This window comes from Perissodus microlepis, chromosome 7 (assembly GCF_051167445.1).
Source record: "Perissodus microlepis isolate ML-2025 ecotype Zambia chromosome 7, ASM5116744v1, whole genome shotgun sequence".
Taxonomy (NCBI): domain Eukaryota; kingdom Metazoa; phylum Chordata; class Actinopteri; order Cichliformes; family Cichlidae; genus Perissodus; species Perissodus microlepis.
The window spans coordinates 8948158-8973399 of record NC_140467.1 but is presented as its reverse complement, the minus strand read 5'-3'; the positions used below and the strand labels follow the sequence as shown (position 1 = coordinate 8973399).

At 40.6% G+C, this 25242-nt stretch overlaps 1 protein-coding gene across 8 annotated transcripts in view; it reads right to left on the bottom strand.

The window, feature by feature from the left end:
- Positions 1 to 25242, bottom strand: part of shank3a (SH3 and multiple ankyrin repeat domains 3a) — a 201175-nt gene that overhangs the window by 59784 nt on the left and 116149 nt on the right. For all 8 annotated transcript variants that reach the window (XR_014800651.1, XR_014800652.1, XM_084933196.1 and 5 more), the window contains 6 exons: positions 22611 to 22688; positions 22229 to 22295; positions 20913 to 21142; positions 20610 to 20779; positions 10077 to 10258; positions 9602 to 9625 (listed from right to left, as the gene is read on the bottom strand). Coding sequence is in view for 6 of the 8 variants with exons in the window: in XM_084933196.1 (XP_084789322.1) it covers positions 9602 to 9625; positions 10077 to 10258; positions 20610 to 20779; positions 20913 to 21142; positions 22229 to 22295; positions 22611 to 22688 (751 nt within the window). In the remaining 2 variants the exon portion in view is untranslated. The remainder of the gene's footprint in view (positions 1 to 9601; positions 9626 to 10076; positions 10259 to 20609; positions 20780 to 20912; positions 21143 to 22228; positions 22296 to 22610; positions 22689 to 25242) is intronic.

The following is a 25242-nucleotide window of genomic DNA, read 5'->3' as shown; positions in this document are numbered from 1 at the left end:
AGAGTGCAGCTGTTATTAGATTTGGATCCCTGCAGTCTTTATTAAACCTCAGTTCAGTTCTCTGTAATAGAGAGTGAGAGCAGAGTTGCATCTTTATGAAACAAGGAGGACACAACCAGAGACATGCTAACACATGTGCACGCACGCAGACACACACACTCACAAACACACACACTCAAGAGCAAAGAGGACCATGTACTTTGTATAGAAATGCAACAGGGACATAGTTATTGCCTGCAATATGTGAGACGGGGACTGCATGAGGGAGGACACTTGGAACGATGAAGATTAAGTAGCTTTTCTAAAAACTCAGAGGAAAAAATGTAAGAAACGATTGGGGAAGAAAATTATGGACACTGAAAAAGATGAAGGTGGACACAGAAAGGAACAGAGGTGGCAAGCAATTAAGAAGGAGGTGTGCAAAAGGGCAAGTGGACCCCAGAGTAGATACAAGACAGAATGGAGTACAGGGCCAATAAATAACAAGGAAGAGGAATGGTCACACTGCTAAGAGTCAAATATGTGCTGTGCCCTGCTCATCCTCACAGGACTTCTTTTGCTTAGAAGAGGGTGAGAGAGTGGTGCAGTCTCCAGCTCATCAGTATTCCACTGAGAGTGAAAGAGAAAGAGAGGTGGGAATGGAGAGGGAGAGAAACTGAAAGAAATAAAGACTTGACAAGTTCAAGAAAAAATATAAAGAAACATGGACAGAAGGGGGATGCTTTTTGTGAATGATAGGAGAAGGAGTGGAGCAAAGGAAGAAAGCTGGAGAAAAAGTAACAGGGTGGGAGTGTCGTAAATTATAGTGGGAGGAGGAACAGGAAGAGAGGAGTGAGGAAAACTCCAAGGCTGACTCAGAGGGATCCCTTCTCACTTCTCATCTTATCTCAACTCCTCCCTCCCTACCTTCCTCACAGGCTTGAAGCTACATCACATTCTTATTCTTTCATGTTCATTTGCTTTTTATTCATTCTTTCACTCCTTCTGTGTCAACCCTCAGGTGGAGATTAAAATAGAAGGAACAGCTTCCTTAATATTTACCGTCTTTCTTGGGTTCTATTTTTCCCTTACTCCAGGGCAAAGCCACATAAAATTCCAGCTTAGATTTTAAAGGAATGAAGGAAAAATATATTAAATAAAATACTGTTTGTCATTAAATAAAAGGAAGTCTAAAATGAAAACAGAGACACACATTGATATTGAAGAAAAAAAACATATCTGGATCACTTGACATACTGATGAGCAGGACCAGAATATAGCAGCGATTGATTAGCTGCAGACTAGCTATTGATTGCCTGTTGATTTTTAAATAGATCAACGATGGATTGTTTGCTGCTGAGTCTTCAATCACATAGCTATTCGTTTGACCGACTAGTCACTGACCAGTTTCACATGAATGATAGTGTTCAATTGTGATAAATAAAATTCCTGCACCCATACACACAATTCATTACATGCCAAAAAAATGCTCAGTGCTGACTAAAACTGCACGTGATTCAGGCTGGCTAGTGAACATGAGGTTGAATTTAAGGCCATTAGTAATAACAATAACCTTGAAGGACCATAACAGTAGGATATTGCTGCCACGACGACAAAGAAGATTGCCAGTATCATCATCCATCGATAAAAAACGAATAAAACCATATGCCATTCATTGCGACAGCGCTAATGCTTTGGGATGGTACCACTGTGGGTTTCCTGTGTCAGTGGGAGGTATTTGGTCTCCAGCAACACTTAGGTGGGTGGTATGCATCAATAACATCCAACTGACTGCCAAAATCCAAGGTTTCCCAGTGTTATTCGCTTCACCTGTCTGTGGGTTTAGTGCTGTGGTTGTTTAGTATACATTTATGCTATGACTTAAGTCTAATTGCTAGTTTAATGCCTTAAATATTATGGGGTGATCGTGGCTCAAGAGTTAGGCGTTCGTCTTGTAATCGGAAGGTTGCCGGTTCGAGCCCCGGCTCCGACAGTCTCGGTCGTTGTGTCCTTGGGCTAGACACTTCACCCGTTGCCTACTGGTGCTGGTCAGAGGGCCCGGTGGCGCCAGTGTCTGGCCTCGCCTCTGTCAGTGCGCCCCAGGGCGGCTGTGGCTACACTGTAGCTTGCCATCACCAGTGTGTGAATGGGTGGATGATTGTGTATAGTGTAAAGCACTTTGGGGTACTTAGGACCAAGTAAAAGCGCTATACAAATACAGACCATTTAAATATAGTTAATTCTTGCTAAATTGTTTTAAATTTCAGGGTAACTGCATGCATTAGAAAACAGAGCTGTTCAAGAAGAGGTCAAGACACAGGGCTTTTTGAAATTTGCTAAAAGCCACCCTAGCTGACACCAGCAGGTTAGGACATGACCTTTATATGCACATTTCCATGCTCACGACTGCTAAGTAGGTTGATAATGTACAGAACAGGAAACGCCTGTTCGTAACAAACATCCGCAGTCTGTTCAACTTAAACTGTGTGCCACACTGTACATGATAGAGTGATTGTTAGTCAGAAGCATAACAATGTTTCTGTTGAATATGTATCTGCATCAGTCAATGGCTCCTGTTTATGCAGCAGTGTTCCTGCTCATGTTTATTCATACGCTGATTAACTCTGCAACTGCTGTTTCTGCTGTGTCTCTAATTAGCATTTTGTATCAGGCTACATCTCACTAAGTTAGATGTATGTTAGGCAAGCATGGGTTTTAATTTCAGTTAGAGGGCAAGTGTGGGATGATCCTGTCAGCCAGGGTGCACCATATGGGGATATTTGGAAAACAAACAAACTAACCGGAAAATAAATAAATAAATAAATAAAAAGGATGGGAGTGGAATATGAGGACAGGTGGTGTGTTCAGCAGGGAGCAGGTAGGTGCGTGGGCAGGACTTTGCACCCTACTGCTACTCTGATTGGACAGCAATGTCCTTGCCTCAGGCTTGTGACCCTGTCCAGTATCAATAGCGCGGACGCACAGCTTGGAACATTATGAATGACCAACAAGTGAAATCTGTTAATACACTGACTAGCTTCAGGTCCATTTTGTGATAACATTAATTGCTCCTGAGAGACACTGGGCACAGACTCTAAGTCCCTTATCCCTCAAACACTTTTGCAATATTTTATTAAATATCTGTATGATCTCTCAGGCTCTCCTTGTAGAATCACGCAAGCAAATATTTTTAAGTTTCACTCTGTTAAGTAGATCAACATTTTATTAAATAAAAGTTGTAACTTGCTGGTAGAAAGTGCCTTTAATCAGAGATCATTTCTCTAAGCACATTTAGTGAAAATGCTTTTTTGTAACAGCTCACAAATATGGAAAAAATACCACATAGAAAAAAGTGTTTCATCATAGTTTATGTTTGTATAAATGTTTACTTCACTTCTGTCTTTTCAGTTTCAATCTGAGAGTAAAATCCTTGGTAAACAGAGGTCATGTGACTCTGGTTTCTCTTGATGTTGTAGTTAATCTTTAATTATTTAAGGCAGGGGATCTCAAACTTTTAGCACGAGGAAAAAAAACTAATTGACACTGACTAATTAAATGCATACTACCATTTGCAATGATAGATGCATTTGGAATTAACTTTCAAAACACTTGTGACGTGAAGCGTCCCAGTCATAAAAGAATTTGTTGCTCTTTGGTTGCCAAACACGATCCTCAGATTAGCTTCAGGTAAACAAGATAATCACTTCTTAATACTGTAGAATAATTGTTTAAAGCCTGATCTCTTAGCTATGGTCTCCTTGTTGTTACTTTGAATCTCACTGACGTAAAGGAGGAAGCGTCATCATAATGTGACAATGGACATATTTTTACAGGGTGCTATGCTTAGGGAGGATGTGATCACATGTACGACACTATCATGTAGAAATATTTATATCAGCCAGTCTGCCCACTGTCTTTGTCTTTTTTAAAATTATACTCAAAGCAAATGTGCTATATCCTCCTGTCTCATGTCAAACGTGTTGATAGGTAAGCAATATGTTTAACTCAGTCTTAATGAAGGACACAAGTAGTAAAAAAAAGGACCAAAAACCACCAAAAATGCATAAATAAACTATTCAAAATCTCCTTAAAAAAATAAATACATATATATCTTGCGTATACAAACACTTGTGTGTACAGGTATGCAAGAAGAATAAAAACAGAAAAAGAAAAAAGATGCGGAGAGATCGAGACAGGGAGGGAGAGACATTTTGCCCATATGTGCCTCGGATATTAGGACAGCTGGCTGCTGAATACTTGAAGGATGCTGTTTATCTAACTTGTGGGAGGCAATTACTTACACTATGCTGCATAGAGGCAAGCACGCGCGCACACACACACACACTAACGTGAAATACATGTGTACACCATGCACACTTTGTGATGAAAACAATGGATAAATGCTCACACTTGCTAATGCATAAGAAGATGTGCATACATGCACGCACGCACGCACACACACACACACACACACACACACACACACACACACACACACACACACACACACACACACACACACACACACAGGCAGGCTCAGTCACACACACAACACATAAGCACACAGAGGGGTCACTTAATGCCACTACCAGACTGAGAAGAAGGATAATTAATTCACCCTCAGCTCACTGTTGGAAGCTAACAATGATATTTAGTCTAAATTCAACACTTAGAAAAGAGGCTTTTATCCAACTTGATTTGCAGACAAGACAATGGAGGAATCTGACTATAAAGCTTAAAAATTAAAACTGAAATGCATGTAAAAGAATATTGGTTTTTGGAACCAAATCAGATTTTTCAGAAACTAGCTAAAGCCACTATTTCATCATTTTTATTTTTGTCTTAAATGACCTGCCAGAGCTGTAAAGTGCACTTAGCACCTGTTGCTTGGTAACTGACAGATCCATATGCATTTTAGTGTTAATACAGGCAAGCTGTGTTATTTAAAAACATAATGCACTGTTAAATGTTTCATTTGCAATACGCTGTTTCTTGGCCCTGACAAAAACGCACATGCACAATAACGCATTGATAGCTACTGTTGGAAAGCAATAAGTACAACAGCAGCGTTCCTTCAGAACATGGGTTCAACTGGAAATTTTTGCAGTTCAATGGCCTTGTTAAGCATGCATGCTTTAGATAAAGGCTAAGCTACTGTGTGTGTTCCCAAAGAACCCGACTGCAGTAACAGATGCCTTCTGAGGTAGTGTAAAAGTAGACACGGGGTGATCCATTAAACCCCAGTATATGGGTGTGTATTTTTGTATTTTTGCCCCAATAGCTGGTCCAGGTATCCTCCATTGCCCACAGGAGTGTTAATATTCTGCACACATTGGGTGCGGCCAAACCCCATTAATCATGTTTGTGAATGTCTAATCTCAACATTACTTGCACTGGTTTCATTTTCATGGCTGTCTGCAAGATTTATAATGGCGTTTGGAGAAGGTGTATGTGGTGTGTGTGCACACAGGTGCGCGTGTGTGTGTGCAAGAGATGTAATACACTGTTACGGAAGCATGCTCTTAAGTGTGTCACCTTGTTGAGGAGAAGAATGTCCTGAACGTTCGGTTAATGCTCCCTGTGGAGGTAGGGTGGTAGGGAGACAGCACGATGACACACCCACATCCATTACTTTAAATGTGTGTTCTATGTGAAATGAGTTTAAGCAAGTCTATATAATGTGTGTGTTTATACTGGTGTGTGCATGTGTGGGTGTGTGTGTGCATGTGTGTGAGGATACATGCTTGGCAAAATGCTTGACCTGGTTGTGTCCTCATTTGTTACCATAGTGACTATAAGTGGCCTTCAAGAGATGTCCATCCAGATGATAAGATCAGATTACATCAATGGAGGGAAAGAGCAGAAACAAACACTGGGGTGAGCGAGGGAATGAGTTTAAACAGGGATGCGAGAGGGTCTTAGGAGCCTTTAAAGTAATGTAGGGATCAACACTACAATACTTGATTGTCTTGTAAAGACTAATTTCCTTGAACCACCATTACGGGCCTGAGCACAGAGATGCACAATCAAAAACACACCTTCAAATACAACATGATACCAGTACCAGTCAGAGAGTGACAAAAGATGAACAGTACTCATTACCTAACACTAACAGTCTGCTTGGAGACCTGGATGTGGATGACCCTGCTAAATGCAGGACAGAGGGACTGTTTGTCTAGAAGAAGGCTGTCTAGAGACATTGACTGCAGACAACAGAAGAATAGACTGACAATCACATAGTGAAGAACGGGAACTTTTCCAAGCAAAGAGAAACTGGTTCTGATACAGTACATGATAATGTGACTACAGTGTTGTTTGACTAACTGACTCATCTACTGATGAAGGATGAAAAAGTGGAATGACTTTAAATTTTCACATTATTACAATATTGGACATTCTTTTTTAATTAGACAACACCACAAATCAACACTGCAATATTAGATTTAAAGAAAAGCCTGAAGATTCCCACTCACTGGGGAAAACAGATACAGAATACAGTCCTCCAGCAGTCAAACTATTTGTTTTTCATGAAATAATGGCACACAATTTTGTCTTGTTAATGGTTTAGCTGTTCAAGCACTTTGTCATCCTTCTTTCAAACAATAATATATCATTTTACCTTCATGTTCATCATATTCATCATCATTGTCAAGAGAGTAATCATCAGCATCCTCACAGCATGGACTGTCTGCTATAAACCACCACAGAAATCAATAAAGAGCTGATAAACGTGTAACTTTAGAACTTTAAATGGCACAAGCAAATACACAAACAATAACAGCTAACTTGTATGGTTTATCCTAACAAGCACAACACAAATTGTAAAATTTTTGTTGCGTTTTAATTTGCAAACTGTCTGAAAAAAAAATATTAAAAAAGTAATTAAGGATGACTCTTCACTTTTTGCTGCAAGCCCTCTTCAACTGCAAAATGAAGCTGTTTAAATAGTTTGCTTTTATTAGATTTTTACATTTATTTCAAAGAGTTTCCAATTAATATCTTGCAGTGAGCAAAAAAACCCCCAATAATAATTAACTGTGGATACATATAAGAGACATCATATGGTTCCTACTTGAACTATGGGTTCTACGTTTAACTAAAGGCTATGGGATGTGTTGCAATACAGATCTATTGTATTTACCATCTGAATCCAGATAATCATTGTTCACTAAAAGTGACAGGACACAAGAAATGGATACACTGTTGATACTATTCTCAGTTTTCTTGGATTAGATGCATTATATTGTAACAGAAGATGAGAAAATTATAGACATAATGGAATGGGAATACTACATACTACATTCTATTGTGTAGAAACAACACTATGAATCTAATCAGTAAAGATCTTCAATGATTACATGATGTTTTAAACTCTTTCTTGTACAGCATACAACAATCTATGCCTCAACAGGCTGCCAGTCTTACAGGTGAGCTAATGACAGTTACATGTGTAAGCTTGTGCTCGCTCATGTAACCATGGACTCTAGCCAGAGACTTACTCACACAGAAACACAGAAACCATTTAGTAAGATTTACCCAGTCTGATCTCATCATAGGGATGCTCCTCTGGTATAGCGGGTGATTAGCAAGGATGTGTGGACATTAACAGGAGGACAGAGATTAGCTTTGGTTGGATATTGGGGGCGGGAGCTAATTATCTAAACACAAATGAATCATCTTCATGTTAGAGGTCCGAAGAAGTCGCTTATTTAGCTTTGGGAAACAAATAATACTGATGATTTTTGCTTGGCATGCATGCAAATTCATGTAAGCACACATAGAGAAACTACTCTTGCATCCCTAAATGTGTTTTTGATCTGTCATGATAATCAGGAGGATTAGACAAGAAAAGATAAAGAAAAAAAGATCCTCCTATGTTCCACAATCTCTTTTACTTGTTTTACCTCTTTCTGTCTCGCACTGTTAAAGAGCCCTACTACTATTAGCAGCTCATTCATTTATGAATGCAGATTAGATGAGATCCATTATGTATCAAACCAAAAGTCATACATCCCTAAAGAAAACGGCTTCTCAAGCTGAGCCTCCCTTTGTGCCAAGAGAGCTGGTCATTCTTTTTAAGATTGTAAAAACACTAAACAGATTGTTTTTCTATTTTTTTTTTACTAAACAGGGTTTTTCCAGGCTCAGAATGGGCATTGTGGGGTGGCACGATAGTAGAGTGCAGACTTACTCTGTGTTACTTTATTTGATAAAAAGCTTTTTGAATTTTCTGACCATCTGATAAATAAAAAAGTGAATTACACTTAATTACATGAAACCTTGATTAACAAGATAAGTGTTCTATACACAAAAGAAAGAAACCACAAAAAACAAAACTCATTAAACCTGAACGGCCAGGACCTTAAGCCTTTCAATAACCAGCTGACATCAGTGACATATTTCTCATTTTATATCCTGAGACTACATAAAGGCAGTAAACGCAACATAGTTATGGTTATGATGGTTACTGTTGCATAAGGGAGCCAGATGGTTAACTTGGCCGGGCCGGGGTGCTGGCAGCTATGCAAGGATAAGCTCGTTTCCTGCATGGCTAACATGAAATAACGACAAAGCAGTGGGTTTTCACATTAGTGGCAGGGTTATGGATTTGGTTGCACAGACAGAAAAGCTAGTGACAGCAGATCCATTCAGTGGATGGAAGCATACTAGGCTGCTGTTGAGTCATCACATTCACAATAACATTTGTGTCAACCTCAGTATGCATCACTGTTTCATAAAATGCTGTATCACTTGGTTTTCTACAGGAAAAACAGCACTCTGTTAGCTTTAAACAACAGCAGTATTTCCACAAAACACACATGATACTATGAAAAGGAGGCGTCAAAACACACAGGAGGAGGTCTGCTGAAAAAAAAGTTTGTCAGGGAAGACAGAAGACAGAAAACATCTTGGTGAATACTTCTGCATGTGTAAGGACAGTGAAGGCATTGTGGCACTAGGTTTAGGGTAGTGTTTGAGTGACACGCTACTGAATGTTTTTAAGAAAGGAATAAGAGGGTAAAGGTATGGTGTGTGTATGTGTGTGTGTTTGTGCATGTCGATCATGTGTGGGGACATTTGTGTGCTTTGGTTGTTTGCACAAAATCCAAATTGAAATGCCAAATTGACCCTTAATCTGTACTTCCTGTGCCTCTGTAGATCTGAGAGCAACATAAGAGGTCTCCGCATGAGTGTTGCCCTACTCTCTCTGGTCTTTCTAAGGACATGAGGGAACTGTTTCCATTAAGCTAATGTGGGTTTGATCCATGGTGATGTATGTGAAGTGGCAGGATGTAGGGATGTGGGGTCAATGTGGTGCTGGGTGTCTGTGGACAGGCGATAAGAGAAGGGAGAAAAGCAATTGTGTGTTCAGGGGGAAGCACTCTAAGAGAGGAGGAAGAACACAATATATGTATGCAAACCAGCAACCAATAGCACACGGGACCTGTTTGAATTTGCATGCCCTCTCCTTGAAGTAATCACAAATTTGTACTGAGATTGTACACACATCTCAAGTGGATTCAAACAGGGCCAAGAGCTACTTGCTTCACTGTAGGTGTAGGGTTGACACACTGTGGTGTGCGGGAGAGGTACAGGGTGAGAAGAATATTATTGCGTTTACCTTCTACGTCATTACAGTCATAGTCTTGAGTGAAGCATAAATGGAGACAAAAGCACACACAAACACATGAAAGGAAAACCACTGCACCTCTGTGTAAAGCAGAAAACAGCACATTTAAGAGGTTAATGAAATGATAAATCAAATGTCAAACTCAAACATCAGCGAAATGACTCCCAGACAGAAAGATTACATAACTGCTATGCAACAAAAAAATCGTAGTGAAGTAATGGTTTGGTCTGCTTCTGAGAAGTATGAGAACATAGGAATGTTTGATTTTTCTTACACTGCAAGAAACCCAACTTTCATACTCATGCAAGCCACATGTAGTTCTGGACTTTCCAGCACATCGTAAACATTGGTGATCATGGAAAGTTACTGTCATGCTATGAAATACAACATGTTAACAACAGTAGTGTTATTACTACCTACTTTAGTAGGTTTAGGAAGCTAGTCAAACATGTAGTAGCCATCCTACCTTTGACCCGTTCTCCACGGTTGAGTTGGATCTCTCCCTCCCCCTGTGGCGTGTAGGGCTTGACCACAATGAAGGTACGTCCTGGGACGGCACTGTAGAGTTTCCGTTTGGGCCCGCGGGAGCCTGACAGTGCTGGAGGCGTGTGATGAGGTGGGCTTGGGTCTCTCTGCACAGAGCCAGGGCTGTAAACAAATACATATGTCACTGTGGTGATTCCAGGGAGCTGGTAACTGAAGCCTGTGGTCACCGACATGTTCGTCAGCGGGACAGAAACCTGGTGACACCCCCTGGTTGTTATGGTGGCCAGGGAGGGATTCATAAACAAGTTCCAGCACCTGCCAATGAAGGGTCAATAGTCAGTGTTCCATGGGAGAGTCATCAGTGGAGAGCACACCCCTCACAGCCACTACCTCACCTTTCCCTTCTTCTTATTCCCTCTCTTCCCTCCTTAATAGCAATAGACAGTATCCTCCTTGCTCTCTTTTACCTCCTCCTTCTATCTCTCCCCTCTCCCTCGCATCCTAATCAAGGTAGAAGCAGAAACATAACGGTTAGAGGAACTGCACTGCTTCCTTTTCTGTGTGGTTCTGCCAGATCCGTCTGGAAGCCCCCTCCCCTTAGTCCACCACATCCTGAGTTGGGTGTCCAGCAGAAGTCCCCTACAGAAAGGGACAGAAATCCCCCATACGTCCCCACTTCCAGATGCTCCAGGCTGGGTTACAGATCTTGCCTCGTCCTTGAGTCCTGGTTGTCCTGCTGTGGAGGAGAGAGGCTGGGTTTGCTCCCCAACTCCCGTTCCCTCTCCCGGGAGTCCCGCCGCGTCTGCCTCTCCTCTCCCCTCCACCCCTCACACATACACGCTCTCTCACACACGCTCGCACACACTCTGGCAATGCTGCTGCTACTGCTGCTGCTGCTTTGCTCCGTGGCTCCCCTCCCCTTTGACGGCTCGCTCACATTCACACACCACAAGCCCTCTATGTGCATTCTAGCTGTGTGCATAGGCACATACACAGACAGCCCCCTCTGCTCCCGCTAACACTGCACCTTCACTAGCACGGCACATGCCGCCACCAGCATGTTGCTAACACGTCGCTTACGGACATACACACTCGTCCCAGAGCACGATTGATCTCCTGCCTGTCTGCCTGCGAATGTGCACGCACCATGGCTCCCTGAGGCAGGCAGTGATAGTATGTGTATGTGTGTGTGCTTGTGTGCAGTGGGGTGGGGGTCAAAAAGCTCCAGCCGATTTGGTTTAATTGTCGCTCCTCCCTCTTTTCCCTCGTCTCAAATCCTTTCCCTCTCTCTCCCATTCTCTCGCCTTCATTTCACCCTGTTATCCCTTTTCTCCTCAACATTTCTCTCTGCTGCATCTTCGTTCTCTCTCTTTCCTTTTCCATCTTTGCTCTCTCTCTCTCTGGCAGTGAATTCTAATACAGCAGCAGCAGAGCTCCGCCTAGTCTTCATTCATCACTTCTTTGCCACCGCTCTGTAAGTTGCATTCAGCGTCACTCTGCCTCTTGTCTGATCAGAGCTTCACCATAGGTCAAAAAACAAAAAGCAATACATCTATAGTAATCACAAATAGGAGATTAATAAAAATCAAATGCTTAAAATGGCATTTCACCAATCTGAGATGTTCTTGTTTCTGTTTCACATATAGACAGGAGACTGTATTTTTACTGTAACAAGTGGTTTTCTTATGCCCTGAACTTGGACCTTGATGCTACTCTCTGCAACATTTACTTAAAAGACAAGAAATATCTAAACCTCTTCATCACTTTCACTCTCTTTCACTCTTTTGCCATTTCTCCCTCAGCATATTGTATCAGTCACTTTATAGCCTTCATTCGATCCTTCACCAACCTCATGTGCCCTTTCCTCTTATTTCTAAATCCTTCGGTCTACTCTTTCCCTGATTTCAAGCATTATTTGTCTCTTTCTCGCCCACACTCTCTATTGCTTTTCTTGCTCTCCTCATCTGACCCAGCCTCTCTTTCTCTGCCTCCCTCTCTATCGAAACAACGGCTCGCTGACGGCTTTCCAATTACCGCCGGGACTGAGGCCCAGAATGGCTGCCGCATTTTAATGTCAGAGCCCGAGCACTGAACATCAGCAGCGTGCACAGCGGAGGAAGCGTGCACAATTGGAGAAGCAAGGAGATGAGGCTATGTCAGAATGACACAGATGTGGGAAAAAAAACCCTTAAAGGACCATTTCATCCATTTCAATAACTCATATATACCTCCTCCCACCCACTACACTTACTGTGAGGTTGTGTACACAGCCTAACCTTTGCTGGTCCTTGCAATTAAGCTGACCGGACCTGGGTGACACATATTATCTACTGTATGTGTCAGACAGAAGGGAGATGTTGGAGCTGTTTTTGCCCTCTCCTTGCCTGTAATAAATTGCTTTAGTTGCCAAGGATGAGGTTTAAACGGCACTTAGAAAAATTCAGATAAAAATCTTAATGATCATAAACCTGAAATAAAAAAGGAAAAAAAGAAAAAGCAAAGTGGATGAGCTAAGTCAAGCAGACAACTACAGCTGAACTGCACACATAAGACTCACTTTGTGTCACTTTTCCTCACCTAATTTATCAAACACGCCCTCAAAATTTAGTGGTCTAATTAAGCTGCAAACTTCCCATGTTTCCCTCTGCCACGTCATTGGTGTTGCTCCCCTGCATCATGGCTCCGCTGCATTATTTATTCCCCTCCAGCACACCACCATCCACCTGTAGGCACCGGGGGGATTTTTACTCATCACTTCACAATTTGTTTGCGTATTATGTTTGTGGGAAGTGACGAGCTTGGAGCCCAAACTCCAAATTGTAATTATACTCTTCTGCTGTAATAAATTATTCCAAGCTTTGATTTGCCTGACTGAAGACGAGCCTAAATGGCTTTTATTACATTTTCTACTTTCTCGATGTTGTTGTCAATGTTGTATATCAACATTTCTCAATAGAAAGCAATTTCCATTGCAAGAGTTAGTTAACTGGTTGCTTCGGGTATATCCTAGATTATTTTGTGTTCTCCGTGGTTATAATATTGTTTAACAGCTTCCTGGAAGAGGGTATCAATAAGCTTTCTAAAATTAGTCTGAGATGACATGGACAACAGAAAGTTGACTATTTAAAAATGTTAAAGGGATTTCTAATTGATTTATCATGTGCTGTTGAGTGGCAGCACTCAGCAAAGGCAGCTGGGTCCTTGCCTTTCTCTGGGGCTCTATAGAGTCCATATCATCAAAAACATTCACTGCACTTTTTTTCTTTTCTCTTGTTTTGCTGCAATATTGAGCGTAGCTTCAGAAAAATACAAATGTAGGACCCATTACATCTACCCTTAAGCATGCACTTGTGCACAAACTCCTAATGCAATCTACAGTATGATGGATACTCATCGTTTCCTAGGACACCAGGATTTGTCTCTGTTACGATGGCAACTATCAATTTGAGAAGAAGGAAATTCAGGTAAAAAAAAATTATCCTGAAGAGTCAAAAAGATGAACTGAAACTGTAAATTTGACATAAAATATTTGATTTGATTTACATGAAGCTCCATCCTGATTGAAAAAAAGTGCACTGCAGCTGTAGCAATAATTCAGTTTACACAGATCACACTGACCTTGACACTTAGTATGATTTTATTCCATGTGCAAATACAGTAAAAAAGGTGATGTCAGATAATATAAGATCCAAAAATAAATGTTATCCCAGTGATTACACTCCAGTTTAGGGGATAAAACCCTTTGGGGAAAAAGTGTATAGGTTTTACAAAAAAGTCATTTTAATTTTCAGTGTACGAGGAAAAAATTGAATAAGCTCTGCATATGGTAAGTGCAAACATTTCCATGTCAGTTATCAGATGCCTAATTAGGATTGATTTGGGGTTTTTTTTGTTTTTTTTTTGCAAAGACAGCTAAAAAAAACAGATTAATATTTGAACAGCTTGTTAATAACTCTAGCTCTTTCAGTTTGTCTCTGTGCGTGAAATCCCAGCATAACTCCAAAGATGCAACTGCAAATGCCATTTTTACAGATGCCATCAAAACTAAGCCGCCTCAGTGTAGCATTTTCTCACATGACTGCCTTGTCTTCTCAGGTAAATGGCTTTTTCCTCAAATAGCACAGCTCTCTAAGGTGAGATGAGCTCATTATAAACACAGTCATAATCAGCATCACACTTTGCATCCTAATGATCATCAGTCTGTCCTTTGCTTTACTGCACATGAATGGACATGCTATATGCTCTCTCATTCTTTCCTGGGCAACATGGGAGTGTTAATGGCTATCAAGGCCAAAGCAGAATTTGGACTGTGCTCACTGGGCAGAACATATTAAGGTCTTAGACAGCAAATCTGTTTGTACACAGACAGCTTATGCTCTGCAGGGTCTTTAACATTAAACTAAATTAGAAGCAAGAGTCAACTGGTGTGATTAACACATAACTCTAAACTGTGCCTCAATCTCATATGTGGGAGGAGCTCAGCTAAACAAACCCCTTATAACGAGAGTCTTGCGCCTTTTCATAAAATAATCGCTATTCACTTTTCACTGTAATATAAAATTTACCCAAGATATGAAATAAAGTATGGGAGGTATGGTTTATAGTAACTTACATCGCATGTGAACTCCTTCACATTATGCTTGGCAATGGGCCATAAGCCTGTAGATAGGTGATGTGCTCTATTTGTAGAGGACGTTTTCTATAAGAACACCTTAACATGTTCCTATAAAGGTGCAAAGGGAATATGGAGAACCGAGGCCTTTCACTGAGCCATGAAAGTCCTTGATCATAGCTAAAAGAGTTTGATAAACAATTTATTCCTAACTGAAATGACAGATTTTTATGTATCCCGTGGCCTTGCTCACGAGTCAGCCTAAAACAGCAACAAAGATTGCCAGCGCTTATCGATGTGGCACCTGCAGCGATACAGGTGTTGTACTGTGAAAAGGGACCTGATCAGAATTTTAGCTATCACCTGTAGTCATGAGCTCTGGAAACTGACAGAAAACAAGGCAGTAAAGTTATGTTTGCCTAACAGGTTTTTGGACCCTCAGGGACAAGATGAAGGACTAATGTATGCAGAAAGGATTTGGCATAAAAACCTTGAGGGGACATAAAACGGGAGAAGACCCTGGGGCAGCCCTAGAATATAGTGAAGGGATTACATATTGAATGTGAACTGGAAACACCTCAGAAACCCCAAAGTAGAGCTGGAGGATGTGACTAGTGGGAACAACATCAAGGCTATCATAATTATCAAGCTGCTACCACGAATGAGTGTCAGAGCATGCTGAACAGAGGTTAAGCTACTTGAAGAACTGGTATGTTACAGATCAATGCCAACAGCTTTGGAGAAAGACCAGCTAAAAGTAAACCACATCTACATTATTGATGAATACTGACCTGACTCTGAACATTTAACAAAATGAAAGCCATACATCTAGTTTTTAAAAAGCCTATCCAATCAAAGATCGGCTATGAAGGCCTTGGACCGGAAATGAGTTCATCACGGTGCTAAAATAGAGAGACAAACAACCACTCACACTAACATATACATTTACCACTTATTTAAAACTATTAATTAAGCTAACATGCATGCCTTTGGACTGTGGGGGGAAACTGGAGGACCTAAAAGATGAGAAACCAACCGGTAGGTTCAAAATAAGAACTTTAATGCTGTGAGGTGACAGTGCTGCCAGTCGAAACACAAAACAACACTAAAATGACTGCACATAATGCACTATACTGCATGAAATTATCATAATGTGGAATTACTGTGTGGCTAACCCAGTCCAGAGGGCAGTACTCTTTTAAACAAAGATGGAAGAGAAACTGCTAAATGGATCTGTGTTAGATTACTCTAAAAGATCAGTCCGTCTCCCCTGTGTCCTTCTTTGATGTATGAATTTTCCACAGGTAAAGCAGAACAAGCTCAACACTCCTTTTTCTCCTTTTTGTTTCTCTACCCTTTTCCTGTCCTCTATGCATACCTCGGGCCTATGGCCGTGTTGAGGTGCCATGAATAAGCTTCACACCGCCAGTGTCTGGTGTGACTAATGCATAGAAAGGAAGGATAGAAGTTGAAAAAGAGGTGAGGAGAACAGTAACAGAACAAGTAATTCAAAGTTGAAGGGAGCAGCACACCTCTCGCTTTTATTTGTAACATAATGGTCATTGTACAGTATATCAGCAGGGAAATGAGGCCAATTCTTTCTCATTAACTATTGGCAATGTTGTGTGACTGAATTTTTATTTAAAATAAACTGTCCCCTAGACTCCCGTGAGTTGAGAAAAAAAAAAAGGATGGAAACAACCAACAGCCCAAGCAACGATCTAACGGAGCCTGTGCTGGCTGAGCTTTAAAAAAACTAACTTGGCTCCGAAAAACTGAACAGCTTCATCTCTTATTTAATGTACCCTGGTCAGAGGGCATCTCATATACATACACTTCTAAATAAATACTGACGAAATATTTCCCTACTGCAACTGTGGGGAAAGTTGGATACAAAAGATCAAATATTGTATCTACAGGGAGTGCAGAATTATTAGGCAAGTTGTATTTTTGAGGAATAATTTTATTATTGAACAACAACCATGTTCCCAATGAACCCAAAAAACTCATTAATATCAAAGCTGAATGTTTTTGGAAGTAGTTTTTAGTTTGTTTTTAGTTTTAGCTATTTTAGGGGGATATCTGTGTGTGCAGGTGACTATTACTGTGCATAATTATTAGGCAACTTAACAAAAAACAAATATATACCCATTTCAATTATTTATTTTTACCAGTGAAACCAATATAACATCTCCACATTCACAAATATACATTTCTGACATTCAAAAACAAAACAAAAACAAATCAGCGACCAATATAGCCACCTTTCTTTGCAAGGACACTCAAAAGCCTGCCATCCATGGATTCTGTCAGTGTTTTGATCTGTTCACCATCAACATTGCGTGCAGCAGCAACCACAGCCTCCCAGACACTGTTCAGAGAGGTGTACTGTTTTCCCTCCTTGTAAATCTCACATTTGATGATGGACCACAGGTTCTCAATGGGGTTCAGATCAGGTGAACAAGGAGGCCATGTCATTAGTTTTTCTTCTTTTATACCCTTTCTTGCCAGCCACGCTGTGGAGTACTTGGACGCGTGTGATGGAGCATTGTCCTGCATGAAAATCATGTTTTTCTTGAAGGATGCAGACTTCTTCCTGTACCACTGCTTGAAGAAGGTGTCTTCCAGAAATTGGCAGTAGGACTGGGAGTTGAGCTTGACTCCATCCTCAACCCGAAAAGCCCCACAAGCTCATCTTTGATGATACCAGCCCAAACCAGTACTCCACCTCCACCTTGCTGGCGTCTGAGTCGGACTGGAGCTCTCTGCCCTTTACCAATCCAGCCACGGGCCCATCCATCTGGCCCATCAAGACTCACTCTCATTTCATCAGTCCATAAAACCTTAGAAAAATCAGTCTTGAGATATTTCTTGGCCCAGTCTTGACGTTTCAGCTTGTGTGTCTTGTTCAGTGGTGGTCGTCTTTCAGCCTTTCTTACCTTGGCCATGTCTCTGAGTATTGCACACCTTGTGCTTTTGGGCACTCCAGTGATGTTGCAGCTCTGAAATATGGCCAAACTGGTGGCAAGTGGCATCTTGGCAACTGCACGCTTGACTTTTCTCAGTTCATGGGCAGTTATTTTGCGCCTTGGTTTTTCCACACGCTTCTTGCGACCCTGTTGACTATTTTGAATGAAACGCTTGATTGTTCGATGATCACGCTTCAGAAGCTTTGCAATTTTGAGACTGCTGTATCCCTCTGCAAGATATCTCACTATTTTTGACTTTTCTGAGCCCGTCAAGTCCTTCTTTTGACCCATTTTGCCAAAGGAAAGGACGTTGCCTAATAATTATGCACACCTGATATAGGGTGTTGATGTCATTAGACCACACCCCTTCTCATTACAGAGATGCACATCACCTAATATGCTTAATTGGTAGTAGGCTTTCGAGCCTATACAGCTTGGAGTAAGACAACATGCATGAAGAGGATGATGTGGACAAAATACTCATTTGCCTAATAATTCTGCACTCCCTGTATTGCTCAGCAACATCACAAAGTGTCTATCTGGCTGCTTGAACTCTTTCTTACAAACCCAGACAAATAACTGAGAGCTCAGGTGCTCAGTTCAACATCACAATTTCTGACAATGACACTGATGATTAATTATCCCTTTGTGTTGTCAGCCCATTACGGCAAGTAGCCAATTAACCTTTTACGACAGAGCCAAATTTGCTTTGTCCCGATAAAACTGTGCCATATTATCATATTAACATCATGAATCATGTCTAATCATACTGTCTACTACATCAGTTGGAGTTGGAGTGAAAATCGTAGCCACAGCTTTGATTATTGTTAGATTTTGATCTTTAAATTAAAAAACAGAAGTCTAACCTGTTTACCCTTTCTATTGTCTCCATCTAAACCTTTAGCTGAAGGGTAGCCAAATCCTGGCAGCACTGCACACACGTGAGGAGGAGGAAGTGATGGTGAGTTCCACAGGAACCTGCTAGAGTGGGCTGTTGACTGGCCAAGTAATTTCACACTCCCCTGGCACCCATAATGCCTCTAGAGTTACCACGGGCATAAACAGAAGGTCAGAGAGTGAAACGGAGAGAGGGAGGGAGAAATATTACAGAAAAAAATATCCAAGGACAGCATCAGTCTCACTTGGGCGCAGATTCTGGCCATGGAGACCAGCTGCTCGTTTTAGGCTTTTTATACATTCTCACTTTAATCCATGGCACACACAACAACAAAAAAAAGGTCTCAACTTTTTGTCTACAGAAGACTGCTATATTTCATTTTTCTTTACTTTCATCGTTCTCCCTTTTGTGTCACTTTATGTAAGCCTTGTGCACAGTGACGTCAACAGCAAAAGATGTATATCTCTGTCAGTGACTGTTCACGCCAACATAGCACCAGATATAGTAGAAAAGGACGCACTTACTTTGCTATCATTATTGGACATAACATGCTTCACAGAAAGAGTGGAAGGTACATTAATGATACGGGGAGACTTTTTTTTAATTAACTAAATTTACTTCATGTATTCCACTTCATTTGTTTCATTTTATTTGATTGTGGTACACTTAGTGCATACACTTTAGACTCTAGAGTTTTAGTGTTTAGTGATGCATGCAAGTCTTTTATATAATTTAGCAGATTATGCTGAATGTTCTCTGGCTGCAAACTGCAGACGGATGACAAGACTATGGAGCAGTGTTTGCATGTTTGTGTGTTAATGACAGAAAATGAGGTAAAAAACGCGAGCGCCTGTGAACGTGCGCGTGTGAGTCTCTTTGATGGATGGAGTAAAGTGACAAGAGAGTATTAGAGGAGAGAGGAGCTGTGTCCGTAATGCAATTCCCTTGTCAGACATCAAGCTGTTTCACACAAACACACGTACATTTGCACAGAGCGTGCGGCATCGCGGAAACACATTAGGTGGGCGCTCTATGTAGGTGATCTTGTGCTGATATATGACCATAATAAAAAGCTTAACAAGTGTCTGCAAACCAGTTTAATCTTTTGGTTCAAGATGTGATCAGAGCTCTAGTTTACTGTGCAGTTTGTCTGGTGGTTCAGAGGGGAAGAAATTCGTCCCAGCATCCTGCAGCACCAGTTCATCTGCTGTATTTATCTATCAACTAGGTGACATTACTCAGAGATGTAGCTTCAGAATGTCACCACTGTCTCTCAGTATCTGTCACACAACCCAACATCTGAACAAACACACATTGGCAGCTGTCAATTGGTCCCGGTGGTAATAATTATTAGTCCCTTTCCATCTGTCTGTCTCTGACCTGTGCACGTGGTTGTGTCTCCACGTACATATACCACATCTGAAGTATGTTATTTGTGATTCCAGCACGATACCGCAGATGGGCTTGTTACATAAACAGAGTTTTTATTTATGCCTAACACTCATCATGTCACTGATCATACCAATGCACCCTTACAACCCATGGGCCACCCAACAGCTACACCAAATGGAACTCATACCGATCTGTATTTCAATCTGTCACTACCACATTATTAACATACATTTTTTAGATCCAATACACAGTTTTGTAGCCAGGGTGGACTTTCACATGTCAAAGCCTGAATGAATAAACAAGATTCTGTACTGACTGATATTATGTCATGATTATCACAAGCAGCAGACTGTAGCAGATGGAATAGGATGCAGAAGGCTGCCTGGTGACTAACAAGTGATTCAGACACATCACACGGGGCTCTTTGCTCTCTGAAATTAGGTTTAAAAATCAAAGTAGCTAGCAAAATCACAAGGGCAATAAAAATGATGTACTTAAGTGAATAGCTGCCAAGACTGACAAATGTGAGACATGAATTAGAAACAGATAAAAACAGATTCACTTTTTTTTTATGAAGCACTCTGCTGAGTTGAGTAAAAGCAGAAGTAAAAAAAACGCAACTGAACGCAGGTTATTACAAACCTGAGTCTTCCACGAGGGCCATGCCCATGAGGGTAGCCGTGGCTGTGGGACCGTCTAGGAACTGGTTTGTCATCTTCATGCATGTGATGTAGAGACGGTGAACGGGAATGGGAGGATCTGGAGCTGCCAGTACTCTGGAGACTGCTGTCAGGGATCTCTCCATGACGACTCTGATATAAGACATGTGTAAAACATCAATCACTTTCCCTGAGATCATCCTTCTCTTTTACTCCTTCACTCTTTCTTATGAATGCATTCATTTTTTTTTAGGTTTACATTTCATATCTGCGCGACTTCGCTTACTTCTCCAAGGCTGCTGTGCTGTTGCCCAAAAGCAGGCAGACTGCGTAGTGAAGGGACGGGGGAGTGACCCTGGCGGCCACGGGCTTCTCTGGTTGGTTGAGCATGGATGTGATCGTGGTCCCCGTTCAGGTTGTTGTCGCTTGCAGAGCGAAGTAAGGAACGGGGTGAAGGCAGGGGGCCAGGCATCACACGTCGACGGTTGGTGTAGGAGGGAGTCTCCCTGAAAGGCACTAAGAAGAAAAATTACACATAATTATACACTGTTGGCATTTCAGTAAAACCTTAAGATGGATTTCCTAATCCACTGAAGTGGCTTATAAATCTTAGCAATTACCATATTTTAACTTTGAAGGATCAAATACAGAATAAGATAAAAAGTATATAGAAAGGGATCATTGGACTTTTTGGAATTTGTTTGCAAAAAAATGCAATTGTTATGAAGTTCACTGTAATTTCTATTTCAGCATGCTGAATGTAAGAAGAGACACAATGCCTTTATGACGAGAGTGAGGCATTACATCCTGCTCACACCAGATGGCAGAGTTTTCCTGTCCTTATTTCAGAGAGAGAAACTACTAAACTCAGCAGGGATCCAATAATCCTCAGGAACATTTTCCAGTTCTGTTACATTTTCATCTCTTTCACTTTTTCTTCTTTGTATTTTCCACTGTATTTAAATTATAATCACTTTCTATGACCTCCTTCGCTATCTAGGTCGAGCTTGATGCCTCTCCAAGTCTACCTTCACTTAATTCAATTCAGTTCTATTCACTCAGTTCTGCGCTCTGTATTGTAAGGAAAAGCCCACATTAATACAGAAATCAGACGACCCTCTATGAGCAGGCACCTGGCAACAGTGGGAAGGAAAAACTCTCTTTTAACAGGTAGAAACTGCAAGCAGAACCAGGATCAGGGAGGAGCAGTCATCTGCCATGACTGGTAAGGGGTGAGGGTAAGGAGATCGGACAAAAGACACACTATAGAAGAGAGCCAGAGTTTAATAATCATTAATAACTTAAATGCAGAGTGGTGTAGTGAGTGAAAAAAGATGAGTGAAGAAGTAACACTTCGTGTATCATGGCAAGCCCCCTACACCCTAGGCCTTTCGCAATGTAACTAGAGGAGGATTCAAAGTCACCTGATCCAGCCCTAACTATAAGTTTTATCAAAAAGGAAATTTTTGAGCCTAATTTTAAGAGTAGTAGCCTGTCTCCCAAATCCAAACTGGTTCCACAGAAGGCCTGAAAGCTGAAGGCTGTGCCTCAGATTCTACTTTTAAATACCCTGGGAACCCCAAGTTCACTCTGTCAACTTACCAACATCTGATGCTTTGTGGACCTTAACGATTTCTGCCAGGTCAAAGTTCCCAGCTATAATAGCCACCTGGAAATGGGAACAGAGAAACGTACAGGGAGTGGAAAGGAGCAACATGAAAAAACATTTCCGTCCTAACTCTTTCAATAAATATTCAACACTTTGTTGAAGGAGATTGTGTAAAAATCTGTATAGCGCTACAGTGACCAACCTCCATTATGTACAAGCAAATTATATTTGATGTGCATAAAACAAATGTCAGTATGTCAGTATCAATTTTCTGCTTCATCAGCTATAAAGGCTGGACTCCAACATTAGGTTGCATATTTCAGTTAATTTAGCTGTGACGTACTAGTGTGTAAACCTTTTGTATACCTCACATACCTGAAAAGCAGTCTGGCTATTGTAGTTCTTTATCTCCTTATTGGCTCCCCGGAACAGGAGAACCCGTGCACAGCTCTCCTGAAGGACAACAGAGAGTTGTGTGTGTTTACCTATAGGAGTATTACATGTCACTGTCCTTCATTCTATTGTATGCAACAGCATACACATATGCAAACAAATACACATGATGACTACCAAACACAGATTCTAGATAGACACAGCAATCACTTACATATGTGATTCTTTGGAGCACTTATTGATGTTGTTTTGCAGCTTCTAATTGTCCTCTCAATTAGACACGGACAGTTTAAGAAGTATAAGTCATGTTTAACGAATTGCTTCACATCTACTGTCTGCATTAGTAAAAATAGTTTTCTGAATGTCAGATCAGACAAAGTGCACCTAAAATTAACTCCTCGTCTGTTAACCAGTGCAGCTATTAATGGGCGCATCAGCGATGGGCCAAAGAAAATTGTATGTCTCCAGAATCTGTTTTCTAACATCACATGCTACTGAAAAAGGACGACCAAGAAAAGCACATCACGCCATGGAGGCAAGATGAATTATTTCATATTTACTAGGAAAAACTTTGAACAATTCGGACATGGTTTTAGAAAGTCAAATATCAAGAGGAGTATAATAATTTGTGTGCTATGCAGCATGACAGTGGTTGCCAGAGGCAGCATTACAAGCAACCTCTTTGATCACTTCTAAAAGAAGCAGACTTACAAAACTGTTTGAAAATGAGTCTGACAGAGGTGACAGTGTAAAAAAAGAACAAGAATGTCTCTTGAGAAACGCCTGTGGCTAAAACATGAATTTGTGAATTCAGGAAGAAGCCCGTTCCATGAGGTGCTTTTTAAAAAATACAAGGCAGGCATGTTTGAATTCAATGAGTTTTTGACAACTAAGGCACTATTTTATGACGAGAAACGTTGGTGGAAGAACACTTTAACTGCTGCAGGTTGAATCTAAACAAAGATATGATCTAAAGTACAAAGAGAAGTTAGCCACAGACATATGCCGTGTTCCCACTTCAGAAGGCTTACACTATTCCTATAGACATACAGTAACCCTAACCATAACTGCTACTAGTCTAGCCCTGACACTAAGGCTTCACTCCAAAATTTCTTGATCTACATTATGGCTTTTAAAACCCAAGACAGACAGGTCCTCATAGTGTGACTGTGCATACAGATTCATGTTTCCACAATATGTGAAATAATCCCCACCTATATCCACATCATTGCAGTGATACAGTACAAGGCAACATTTTTTCTAGACTTTCTTGTATTTTTTTTTTACTGGTTTTGTGCAATAGTTTTTCAGATGATTCGAAGGCCTTCAAAGGTTTTATTTGGACATTGATTGCTTTTTTCAGTCCAGTCCTTGTACCTGAGCATTTTCAGAGGAATATTTGCATTTTTTTTTTTGCTTGTTTGTTTGCTTGTTAAGCAACTTAACATTAACCTATGAAACATTCAAGTATAAATGTGTCTACATGTAACAGCCAACTTAGCAAAGACCCAATTTCAAATTGTATGTTTAGGCACTTTACTGTCAAGTCATTTGTTCCCATTTATTCAGCAAATCTACTAAAAATGCCAGACAGATAATTTGTATATTTGCACTAAGACGGTGATTTTAAAAGCACTAATAGAAACTTAACATATCTTGGTGTGGAAACCACAGTATCTGAAGGTCCTATCTTTAAAAAGAAAAGAAAAAAAGAAAGAAAAAGAAAACAAATCCAACAAAGTCTGAAACAGAACATGAGAGAAGCATCTGGTCCTTCAGTTGATGGATTTTCTGTTCAGTGAGCCCACATCAGAAATGGTCTCAATGGAAGGGTAGCTTTCAAGAAGCCATTGTTAAGGAAGGAAATAAGGCAGAAAGGGCAGAGAGTTGGCAAATTACACAAGATCCGGACTAAAAATCAGTGGCAACATGGAGGGATGAATCTAACTTTGACAGAAAACGAGCAAGGATCTCAACATTATTAAAGCAGTGTGGGGTTCTGGTTCAACAATGATGAATGATTGATCAATGATAGCCCTGATTATAAATTGTCACCATGAGAATACAAAATAAAATATCTCTTGTCCACAGGGGTCATCTTGGCAGAGAATGGAACAAAAGACAGCCAAACTCCAGAGAAGAGAAGTACTGTTTAAAAAACCTGGAGAACCATTTCTGAAGTTTAGTAAAAAAAATTACAAGATATAGGCCGTGCTCAAGAATAAAGGTTGTCATACCAAATATTGACTTTCATGTATGTTTTAATTGTACAAACTTTACATACTGTATTTCCATATAAATGTTTCCACTTTGTAAATGCTTCAGTAAATCACTGAGTTTTTATGACTTTGTATAAGATAAGAAAAGATAACTCTTTATTGTCATTGCACAGTCATACATAGTACAGTAGTACAATGAAATTGGAAAAACTGTCCTACGTCGGCACTACATATAACACAACACGACACGATATGACACATCACAACGCAACAAACAACACAACACAGTATAGTTTTTAACTTAGTATAAAAAAGAAAAAAGTGTATTATGTCTTGGACGTTTCCATCTAAGCAAATGTTTAGTACATATTGAATTTACTAATTGCACTGTGCTT